At 33.7% G+C, this 12,333-nt stretch overlaps 2 protein-coding genes and 1 long non-coding RNA gene across 5 annotated transcripts in view; 2 read left to right on the forward strand and 1 right to left on the reverse strand.

Annotated features, from left to right (window-relative positions):
* LOC123685223 (protein TIS11) overlaps positions 1 to 6,084 on the forward strand; it is a 47,631-nt gene extending 41,547 nt beyond the window's left edge. For all 3 annotated transcript variants that reach the window (XM_045624840.1, XM_045624839.1, XM_045624841.1), the window contains exons 2-4: positions 551 to 702; positions 2,324 to 2,550; positions 4,891 to 6,084. In XM_045624840.1, the coding sequence (XP_045480796.1) occupies positions 551 to 702; positions 2,324 to 2,550; positions 4,891 to 5,222 (711 nt within the window). In that variant the 3' untranslated portion in view covers positions 5,223 to 6,084. The remainder of the gene's footprint in view (positions 1 to 550; positions 703 to 2,323; positions 2,551 to 4,890) is intronic.
* Positions 6,085 to 8,484: 2,400 nt separating this feature from the next.
* Positions 8,485 to 12,231, forward strand: LOC123683771. The gene is made up of 2 exons (XR_006748051.1): positions 8,485 to 8,615; positions 11,408 to 12,231. It is a non-coding gene; the product is annotated as an uncharacterized LOC123683771 (long non-coding RNA).
* Positions 10,976 to 12,198, reverse strand: LOC123683770 (THAP domain-containing protein 1-like). Its single transcript, XM_045622659.1, has 3 exons — positions 12,062 to 12,198; positions 11,679 to 12,002; positions 10,976 to 11,585 (listed from the first exon to the last, which is right to left on the reverse strand). The coding sequence occupies exons 1-3, from the start codon at positions 12,130 to 12,132 to the stop codon at positions 11,282 to 11,284; spliced, it is 699 nt and encodes a 232-aa protein (XP_045478615.1). The 5' UTR covers positions 12,133 to 12,198; the 3' UTR covers positions 10,976 to 11,281.
* Positions 12,232 to 12,333: the final 102 nt, after the last annotated feature.

Raw genomic sequence — 12,333 nt, forward strand, 5'->3', positions numbered from 1 at the left:
AAATGCGACGCGAGAAATTAAATTATTTTTAAACGACAAACCTACGATTCTTGGAAAATGTAGGTTAGCAAGGTTCAATGAATGCGAATGTGGAGAATGAAGTAATTAATATTATGTCTGAAAGGTTAATTCATTTCGATTTGGTTAATGGACTCACGTAGCAGATGATACGCTCTCCGACGATTCTTCCATACTGTGGAAGAAGATTCACCGTCAGAAAGTGAAAGCGGTTGGAATCTCTATCGTCATCATATTTTAGTGTAATCATAGATGTCGATTCCGATCGGGCTGGTGACTAGATGGAAGATTGGCTCCACGGTATCTTCTAGCATAGAAAGTGGTTGATTCTATCGATATTTCTTTTGGAAATTCGGTGGTTTTGTGATCACTGAATGTCACAGAATTTTCATTATTGATATTTGACATATTCCAGATCGATGTTAGTTCTTCCTTTTTGCTATATTTCGTTCAAAAGTTCGCGTAAATCGAATAATATTAAATTTGATATCCTTGAAACTGATGATTAACAATCGCATTCTTTTGATTTCAGAACAGCGTCGCAAGATCGGATCAGCACTTAACAGTTGGTACAAATGCCGTACGCCTCACGTTATCGAGAATGGCCTCCAATCCTGGAACACAAGAACTTGCAAATTTTCTCGGGAGCCTAGCATCGCATCATCAGCATCGTCGTCTCGAAAGGTAGGTGAAAATAATAATAATAAATAATGGATTAACGTATGTATATTAACATATTAAATAAATTCACGGCTTTCAGACAATTTTTCAATTAGGTAAAAAGTACCTCCCCGAGCGGGACTCGAACCCGCAACCTCCGAATTACTAATCCCATACTCTCGTCTTTAAGCTATCGAGGAAGTTGATAGCTCAAAGGCGAGAGCATCAGGCTAGTTATTCAGAGGTTTCGGGTTCGAGTCCCGCTCGGGTTGGTACTTTTTCCAGAATTGAAAAATTATCTGAATGCCGTGAAATTAATTTAATATAATAATAATAATGCCTCTAGGTACTAGTGATGCATGTTGTTATTTGGCATTGCTACGTCGATTAGTATTGCTGTCGTTTGATGTTTATCATCGACATTCTGCACATATGGCTGTAAAATACAAAAATTGAATGAAACACCGCATTGATCCTGTTTCTTTAAGACTTTTATAAAAAAAGCTTCGAAGACGATCATTTCTGGAAAATAAATGGAAGAATGTATTCTAATGTTACTCTGAGAATGCATATCCTAATTATTTCCAAAGCGTCATGTTGTTTATTGAATTGAAAATTTTATTTCTCGTTCAAACCCCTAACGGTGTTATGTTTTTGTCATTTTTTTTTTAGTTGATATCTCAATAAGCTTGAAGGCCTTCGTGTTACACTTTTAAGGTCTTCAGCATACTTCCAAAAAAACTTGTGTAATTAAGTTGGTAGCGTAAAAACAGGAGAATTAATTTGTAAAAACTGACATCTTGAGGTTCAACTGGATTCATGAAATTTGGTTCAAAAATAGATTAGTCTGAGAGAATCTAAAAAAGAAGGAAATTATTCATCAAATAAGATTCCATGTAATTGGTTTGGTACTAATAAATCTCAGTTTGTGATTTTGCCGAGTTCTTTCAAGTAACATAGTTCTGTATGAGATGCATGGAAAACCTGGTGTGTCTACTTCACCTGTAAAACTTTCAGACAAAACGGGAAATATTTCAGATTTATACCTACTTGATTTCGAGGGATCGCGTCTGTTTCAGATGGCGCTTCTATCGTTTATATTTGACATTTCTCTCTATTCTCGGCTCTCGTGAGTATAGAACAATAATATTTCTGCTATAGTCTGTCATTATATTCCATTCATTCCATTAAAAATTCGATAGGAACTGAATTGTAGTTTATTGTGGAAGTTTGTAAAATCAGTATTTCATTTTTGAACGGCGCCAGGCAGATAGCGAGAGTTCGAAATTTTCTGAAGAGCGCCACCTTACAGGACTCTGGTGAAGCAGAACACCAAAGCAACAGGTGGATATATCAAAAAATCTTAAACAAAATCGAATCAGGGATTCTATGCATCTTAATCTCGACTCAATTTCAATATTCCTCGAGCATTGCAACATACATATGGATCATATTGTAAAAAGTGAAAGTATTAACACGTTGGAAATGTGGCAATCGGGCAGTAATGGGTAATAGGTGCACATTAGAAACGCTCACACACACACCACATACCGTGTAATTACTGAGACTTAATTCAGTAGATATTGCTTCGAGAACATGAGTGAGAAATCTTGATGTTAAAGTCCGTGTCTTCTTCCTTTTTCAGGACTCAGTCAGCTCCCGCACCCTCCGTTTCGCCATCTAGCGTCGTTTCTGGGGCGTCCATCAACAACAACACCTCGAGGTACAAGACGGAGCTATGTAGACCCTTCGAAGAGTTCGGCGTTTGCAAATACGGCGATAAGTGTCAATTCGCACACGGCGTTGGAGAGTTGAGAAGTCTGGCTCGCCATCCGAAGTATAAAACGGAGCTTTGCCGAACATATCATACAGGTAAGATTCGAATTGTGAAGAAAAATCTAGAAAATTGTGTCTATACTTCAATATAATGGACTGTAACTTTTACTTTTATCGTTTATTACAATTTACAAATGTACAACTTTAAATAAAAAAAAAGAACGTAGACAACGTGGCAACAGTGGTACTAAATGTGAGGTTAGTTCGTTCTCTCTTCGGGTAGGAAGTGGCCATTGCATCCCCTATCGTTTTAGATGCGGGGTTGCCAGTGACCATAGAACAAAGTGATCATATTGTATTAGACAGAAAGTAATTAAGCTGATCAACTTGAACAGAAAATATTCCTTGACCTTTGCTCCTAGCAAGTCTGCACTCCAGAGCACTTCCAACACGATTATATCATCTCCCGAGTTCTGCTTAGCTCATTGCCTCTTTTGAAATTCCTATGGTGCCTTCAATGGCCAGAACAGAAAATTCATCAAAATCGGACGTTTGCTCATGAGCAAGCCCTACAGTATGTCCGAAAGAGCTGAAATTTTCAAGGAACTATTCTCCACTCCATGCAAATATCCATTATGATCGAACAAGTAGAACTCGAGATATAGAAACATCAGGAATTTCACGTTTGAGCATGCTCAACCTTTCATCTGAAAAAGCTGGATTTTGTATGGGAACATCTATAGCACCAACAGATACCATTATCCAAATTTCATTTCAATCTGAAAAGAATTGTGGTATTTGTGGCTGTACAAAGAGGATGTGGGGACACACAGAACCAAAGTTACTCAGGATAGCCTGAAATGCATTTACTAGTGGACATTTCGAAATTGGAGACCCAACATTTCTTTAGCGCCATAAGTGATCACAATGCCTCCACTACCTTCAGTAAAGTCTGGAGCAATATTTCATTCCTTCATTGTTCTTTCCGGTTCATCCGGTAATCTTTGTTTACTGAAACATGAAAAACATATATTGTTATTCTGACTTCTTCCTGCATACCTGATGAACTTGACAGCTGAAATAACCTCAATCTTGTTCGCGAGATTTTTTAATTAGGGTTTGACGCAAGTTTCGACAACTTAGTTGTCGTCATCAGAAACTAAATTACAAAAAGATGCGCACTGCTTAGGGTGCTTATGTAGTTTCTGATTACGACAACTTTGTTGTTGATACGTGAGTCAAACGCTGATCAAAAAATACTATGGAGAAGAGTTTAGTACCGAGTTCACAGAAACTCGATTATTTCATACTATGTAATGCTGAAAGACAGAATTGGAAAATTCGAGACTATCCGGTTGTAAGAGTATAAATAAATCGATTATTAACGTATCAATCGATAATAAATTAGTAGAATCCCACCACTGAATAAAAAAAAGTTTCGTATAAACGTAGGCGATTTGAAGTGAAGAAATATATTCAGTACAAATCAATCAAAACATAATACGAAATAAAATATGAAATTTCCTGACTTTTAAGCTGTCGTCTTGTCGATTTTTCACCTGACGTTTCGCTTGCTACTGCGGTAAGCATCTTCAGAGGTTCATATTGAAACTCGACGCTGGATTTCTCTGCGAATAAAGTATTTATTCTCTCTTCACCGGAGAGGACTGAAATGTCCCTAATTTTCCTATTCTGTCAAACAATCCGGCCGTGAAAGCTTTCAGCATTACATAATATGAAATTGTTCGAGTTTCTGTAAACTCGGAACTAAACTCTTGTTCGCAGTATTTTTCCATTAGCGTTTGACCCGCGTATCGACAATGAAGTTGTCATCATAAGAAACTATGTGTTACTTACTAAATTACTAAAACATTCTCACTATCCAGGGTCAGAACTCTAATTATGAATTTCTCATTCAAAATGGCTTTTCCTTCAGGAGAATTTAACGAATTCTTTAAATTATCATCTGATAGTCGAAATTTTTCATCCGGGTGTGATTTTTATTTACTATATTTCATTTTAGTTTCTTTTCTATCCCTCGATATCTGAATAATTTGGTTATAATTTGAACTATTTGTTATTTTTTTTTTAATATTCAATTTTATTCTGCATTAAATAACAAGGTTGAAAAAACATTTCAATTCCATATCAATTATTCCGATTTAACAGACTTACACCCAGTTGCTGGAACGTTCATTAAAATTTAATGCTACATCAAATTTTTAATCCTCCATTCAACCATTAAGTTTTAATGAACGTTCTTGCAACTGGTATTATACTTTAAGTTGGGAAAATCCAAACTCATTATGAACTAAACTGAGTTTAGTCTGACACAAAACACAGTCATGAATAGTTAGTTACGCATATATCTCATTGCTTCATTTAAAAAATAAAATGGCCGTTTTTGAAAAAAATCTAAATCGATATTTATTGCAGCTGGATTTTGTCCATATGGTCCAAGATGTCACTTCGTCCATAATCAAGAAGAAGCACTGATGAACGCTAAAGGAATGTCGCCACCCCTTATGTTATCCAGAAATAGCCTATCATCCAACATTTCAAGGTCGCGACCTGCTGCTCTCAGTCCCAGCTTGTCCTTAGATAGCCCTAGTCCTCCATGCAGCCTAAGTCAATCACCAACCTCCTCCATGGGTTCTTTCTTCAGCAGCGAACCAGAATTACACTCTCCAGTTAACGAGGACAGACTACCCGTTTTCAACAGATTGTCTACAGCTCAGTTGTTACAACTCTCCGAACTTATGTTGTAATATATAGTGAGGTTTATCTCAGCCCGAAGCCTTAAAACTCAAGACTCCTATTTAATTAAAAACAGTGTCTTATTTATGTTAAATCCCGTCTTTTAGACGGAGTGATTTCAATATTGTGTGATTTTTAAATTATATTATTTTTATAAGATGCGTTTTGGTTGATACAGAACGCCTGACTAATTTGATACTTTCAGTTTCTTTGAATTCTTTTGAATACTGTTTTATTTAGTAACTTTGGCTTAAACTCTAACTACAGAGGCTATCTTTCATTTGTCAAAATTTCAAGTTTTTATTTTCTCCTCAAACACACTTCCAAACATGAGCAACAATGTTTCTGGAAAGGTTGATGGGGATTTGATTTTAATTTGAGTTTATCAAGCGTTCTAGTGTCAACTGAAGCGTTCTACAGCTAGAGGCGAGTTTTTACGAATGTTGGCAATTTTCTTTAATGAATGTGCAAGTTAGGTTAGGTTTCAGTCATCGGTCTCGATTTCTGTAACATTCCTCCGTGATCGAAGATTTATTTATTATTTTTTTTATTATACTTTCTCATGTTTTTCTTCATTTTTCTTTTTTACTTGTGTGCTTTGTGACCGATGAGAGAATATGATTTTTTTTGTTATTTAAACATTATTTAATTTGTGTGTTTTCCTCATTTGCAACAAGTTTATGTTTGTAGTTATTTTATTATTATAATTTATATGTAACTTATTTATGGCAATATGAGACGATTGTGCTAGCTGTCAATGGCGATAGCATATGATGCGTCCAGTGAATTTTGTATAGGGGCGCTATACCTGCATATATTATTTATATTTAGCAATGTATCTATATTAATAAATTATATTTTGTTCTTAATAAATCGATTTTTATTGGATTTCCGCTTACCCCGTCTCCACTTATCATTCATTTGAAATTTCAAATGGGTTGTTTACTAGGTTGGTTAACTAATTTCATACATTTTTGGGTGATATGTAGTATGAAAATTATGGGATGTAAGAGATGTGATCTCTCAATCATGGACGTGCTGATGGCTATATTTTGGAAGGCAAAGAACTTGAATTTTACATCAAGAAGTCGAAAAAATCAAAGTATTCAATATTTAATGATAAATTTGTGAATATCAGCGTGTTATTTTGCAATAAGTGCTTTAATATAAACTATTATCTGTGCTTATGAGAACTGAAATTAAGTCACCAATACTCTCAATTAGCAAAAAGCTTAAGCTTTCGTTCTTCAAATTAATAATTTCTGTTGAGGAAAGTTGAAAAATTTTATTTATGTATATAGTGACAAGAATAGGGGGTCTGGAATGAATAACTAGAAACTGAGAACCGGTTTTTTCACATGCAAATAAATAAATTTATTCCTACCTTACCTATGCTGTAGGAATATATTTATTTATTTGTTTGTAAATTTTGAATGTTTGAAAAAATTTTTGTTTAATTATTTCTTACATTGAATTATCAAATGAGAAGAAAAATCCTTTTTCTTTGTCAGTTTGAAAGTGTAGGGATTCAATAAAATTTGAAAGATAAGCTTATAATCAAAAACTATTGATCACTGGAATTAAAACACCTAAAACGTTGGATCACAATAATTCACTCTGAAATTTTTCTGCTAATTATAATCATATTAAAGCATTCGAATATTGATCTGCAGCTAAAACATTACTCATTTGCTTGAAATGTTTTGATGTATGAATGAATATTTTATGTAATGGGTTAAATTGTCTACATATAAAGATATGAGGTAAATTGGTATAAGGATATTTGGAACAAATCAATTTTTGAGTATAATTTACAATGTAATTTGATATAAACAGTTAATCCTTAAAAAGCTCCCACTAAAGAGAGGTATTTATATTCTCTTGAAATAGAATGAAATATAATTTATTCTTAAGGAATATTCAATATTAATATTTTTTTTCAAAGAATTACATACTCAAGGCCAATTTGTATTAGAGGCGCCACCTGTTAATTAATTGAGGAAGTTCCTTAATACTTTTGTAACAGTTTCCTGTTAGTTGAGCTATTTACAGGGGTCTCGCCTCTATATTATAACTCCGACTTATAGAGGGCAACTCATTTACAGTTTCCATTGTGGAGAACGGAGATGATGTTTTTTTTTACATACGAAATCCATAGACCTAATATCCATGGACCGAGTGTCACGTGATTTTTCAGAAGCTCGTAGAGGGGAAAGACCTAGAGAGAGAAGAATATATGATTTCTCTTGATTCGAACAGAGATGCTACAGATGGAAATCTGTCAAGAACCTAAAAGCAATAAAATAGGTGATTTATTACTCTGAGATGGTCAAATGTCAAAATCATCTGATTGAAAGATATAAAGACATGATATTTATTTATACGTTTTATGAACTGAATAGAATGAAATTTACATACTTTTTTATATTTATCATTTCGATTTGCCTAATTCAATGATGGAATAAAATATGGCATATATTTGGATGAACTTCTACCATGTGAATCAGGAAAATTGAGAAATTTTAGACCATACTTCTTTCTGACATTGTGGGGACAGAACAGGATTTAATGTAACAATGAGTTGGACTCGTTGATATCTCAAGGAAATATAATATACATATAAATAATTGCTTATAGGAATCAGCAATACTCTTATTGGCTATAGGTGAAGATAAGTAATATTCGATTCAATCATCTTTTGAATTGGTAATATTTCTTTTACTTCAGGTAGAAAAATTATGCTACAGAAAATTTTTATTAGATAAAAGAGAACATTCATTCATCCATGATTATCGAAATACCATTAGGATTGAGCATTGAGGTTCTATACTATTCCATTCTCCAACTCATGATCTATTTCACCTTTCAATCTATTTCGAATAGAATCAAATTTAATAGATTAAAGCAGCCATAAAAAATTTACCTCCATAATATTTGCCTATTATTATTATTATTTGTAGAAATTCTAAATTTGCCATAACTGCATAGATGATATTGAGGCTTCTTTACCTGAAAGGAAAGAAATAAATTTCGCTAGATAAAAAAATATTATCGGCTGAAAAAGAAAGCTGTGGGTAAGATATGGACTTGGGGTATCTTAAAGCACCATGATACTATGATTTAATAAATGACAAATTGAAAATAAATACTACTAAATTCTAATGTAATATGAAAAACTCAACATGATATTATCTTCTCTTGAAAATATTGTTTTTATTCATGATGGGAAAAAATGATATATTGCTGGAGATTCTTCAACTGACGCAGTTTTCCAGTTAGTCCCTTCGTTTTCATAAACTGTTTCGGACTTCCTTGACCTCATCAGCGTGAGACGGTCATTGAATGAATGACACTCACGGACAGTTTATGCAAACTGCCGAACATTTCATCTTATTTCATAAACAGTTATATACAATTGCAAAATCACTAGGCATTTTTGCTAAAAAAACTCATTTCCACACCACCTTGAGGTAGAGTAAGCGGCGCGTTTTTTTTATCGTGGTGTCCCCTATAGGCCTAATCCACTTGTAATTCTAAATGATTTGACAATAATCAATCACAACTAATCAGAATAATTTGTCTAGATGAAACATTCAAAAATACTTACATATTCCTGCTGGAGTTCCTTTCCTGTTACCTAGAATGACAATTCCCCACAGTTTCATTGATGCCTGAAATGTATTAACTTTGTTAATCTCTGTCTTATTCTAGAGTGAACTTCATTCGAAGTTTTATTAATATGGTGCAAACGGACTGTATAATAATTCAAAAATATCAATTTCACCAATTGTAGATGATGATCAGAAAGTGCATCTTGTTCTAAAGAATGATCTCTAAGTTCTTTGAAAATATCATCTATTGAAATTTTCCTCAGTCCCAATATAATCATTTTATTCATCAATTGAGGATCTGAAAAAGATTTAAATGATCTTATTATACTTTCTGCAACTGTACACAACTTAATAACATCTGAGGATGGTTTACAGAGTCCTCCTCGATTTTTTCTTAGCAAGAGAGCAGATGAAGAAGCTGTTGATGTCAGTAATTGACCACATGTCTCACAATTTATTTTTTTCTTTATTCCTCTGCTTATAAAACCAGCAATATACTCTATTATATCAGAGTAATACATAGAAGTAGTTATTTCTGCAAATGGCACCATGGTGTCCAAATCATTTACTTCTATGGCCTCCACATTCAAGGAATCTAATAAATTTTTATTCATTACATTTGCAGAACTGGCATTCAGAATACTGGTCTCATCTTGTGCTAAACAATTTGCAGCATCGGACGACTGCAACTCAGCATGTATAAGTACTCTTTTATATGCTCCTTCAAACTGCAAGGCTGTGGGATTATTATTGAAGCCTCCTCTTGATCTCATTACTGAAAAAAACATCTCAAGATGATCTTGGCTGAGCTTGTATGTACATAAGAATTGGAGACTTCCTGTTCTAATTAAATCATCAAATAAGTTCCTTATACTGATCAAGCACACTATCAATCCAAGAAATCCAGTTTTTCTTTGGGAATATAAAATCAAATTTCCCTTTTTATCTTTCAGATTACTCAAATACTTGATTGAACTATCTATTTTATCTTTGATAAATGCCTCATTCTCAAGGTTGAGTGGCTTCTTTGTCACTTCTTTATTCAAAAAATTTCTACTATTCAACAGATCAAATACATCATTCATTTGTCTGCAATGTCTCACAAGGGCTTCACTGCCTCTGAATTGTGGAATATTCAAATCTTTATTGCAGTATTCTAATGCATCAGCTACACTAGCACTAAATGTTTCCACAGCTAGTTTCACTCGCATCTTTTCCTTGTCATAATTTAGGTGTCTATTTCTAATTTTAGTTGCCATGTGCAATCCTGACTCGTTCTGTATCTTCACTAATTCAGTGAAATATTTCCAATTTATATCTCTGTTGTTCTCATCATAAAAGTATCCCCAATCACCCAGAGTATTTCGACATAATTTGATCATGTGGCAAGCATCCAAAATTATATATATCTTTTCATTTGTTTTTGGGTGAATAAAATATGGCTTAATATCTGGCCAGTTTAACTTCGCTCCCAAGATAGAGCACATGGAAATATTCGAAGTTGCCCCATCAAAAGTGAGACTTTTTATCAATACTCCAGTGGTTTCCATTTGTACCAAGCAGCCTCTTACTAAATTTGCTTTTTCTTCTGCAGTTAGTGTATCTATAAGGAAATAAGCTATTGGAACTTTCCACCTAGCATTTAAAGCCACTAGCATGAATACTAAGGCATTTTTGGCTCTAGGAATACCATCACTATCTTGGATTCCAGTTCCATAATCAATATATCCTACATGTCGGGAGCCTGTCCACTCAACATGTTCTTTTATTGACATTTCATCCATAATGAGTCCTGCAATCAGTTGTTTCCCCATCGATTTTTCAATATCTACTTTAATTTTTACAGCTCTTATTGCTTCAGAAGTATATCCTGGTGATCCATCTATTGAGCTACACCATTTCAATAAGGTTTTGGGATGGGGTAAACAATTTTTTCCAAATTTATTTCGCAGAAAATTATAAGCTGGTGATGAGTAAAAATTAAGAGTTAAGGCAAAACTTCTCAACTCTGGAGAGAATTTTCCAGTTGATCCTTTCAACTGCCTCATAAGGAGTTGTTTTTCTGCCTCAGGGACACTTTCCTATGCACAAAAAATTAAGTTAGTATTTGCGTATCAAACTAATTTAAACCCAAATGCATCTGAAAATAAAAAGGAATTCTTGCCCTTTGATGGAGAAGCAAAGCACCCTCGAAAGCAGTTATCTTGAATACCAAGCAGCAAAATCACTCAAACAAAAGTACATGCAAAGTACCTACATGCTTAAAAATGGGAATATAATTTGGTCGATTGTGAATATTTCTTAGTATAAAGACTACGCAGAACACAACTGGTTCTCCTAACTCATAAAAGCTCGTAGCCTCTGGGAGATCTCACAAAAGCCTAGGATAGTCGGGATAAAAAACATCTAATTTATCTGACAGGAAATGTAAAGGCTTTTATGTTCTCATTCAATTTTTTTCAAATCATTTCAATGTTCATGCATAGATATGCATAGATAATAATGTTTATTTCATGAGTGAATACCTTTAGTACTATCGAGGATTCAGAAGAAATTTGAAATTTTTTTTTTAAATCACCCAGGAGGTCATTCAGAGTATTAATTTTTTTCTTGTACTTGCAAATCATGGTAGCAAATTTTTTATTGGTTTTCCTCAGTTTAGAAATGACAGATTGAGAAATATTCCAATATTTGTGTCGCTTAGCAGGGTTTTCAAGATCAGCTTCTACAAAATCTTTCATGTATACAGGTACTGATCTTTTTCTGAAAACAACAAGAAAGTTATATAGTAGTATAGGGCCTGTTTTTATGAAAACTTCTGATATACAAAACATGCATACAAAGTTTCCTATTCACCTTTTTCTGATATTACTACCATGTTCCATTGTTTTTATGGGTGGTAGGGATTCTGAATTCAGTTGATTTCCTTCCTGGGATGATGGAACGTTAGTGTCTGAGGATTCTTCCTTTTTTAAAACTTTGTACTTTGACAGATAGTTTTTAAAGTTAAATTTAGATGGAACAGCATTTTTCTTTAAAACTCTTTTTCCTTGCATATTCGTTAGATAATCATTTTCCTGAAAATGATTGCTGCATATCCTTGAATATTGAGTAGGAACAAAATTGGCTCTTCTCAAAGCCAATATCCATTCATTTCTCAATGTGCCTGGATTCGGAAAACTGTAAATTCGAATGTTTTTCATCAGTTTTCGTTGCTTTAAAGGGATGATAAAACTTACGAGTGTAATGTTATATTCTCCCCTTTCTTTCTTTTAACTGTGCAGTTATATGCTGAGCAACTTTGAGGCATGATGGATGTTCTCAAAAGAACAAAAAATTTGAAAGTCTTTCTTTCCCAACAAAATAAATTTAGTAGCAAAATTCCACTAAAAAAAGTCTCTTCTTCTCACTAGATTCTCTCAAAATAAAAGTACACTGCCTTCGTAAGTAGCAAAATTTGTAGAGCTAGTATTCACAATTCTTTGCTTTAAATTCAAATTTGAAATAACGA

The sequence above is a fragment of the Harmonia axyridis genome, chromosome 7 (genome assembly GCF_914767665.1).
Source record: "Harmonia axyridis chromosome 7, icHarAxyr1.1, whole genome shotgun sequence".
Classification (NCBI taxonomy): Eukaryota; Metazoa; Arthropoda; class Insecta; order Coleoptera; family Coccinellidae; genus Harmonia; species Harmonia axyridis.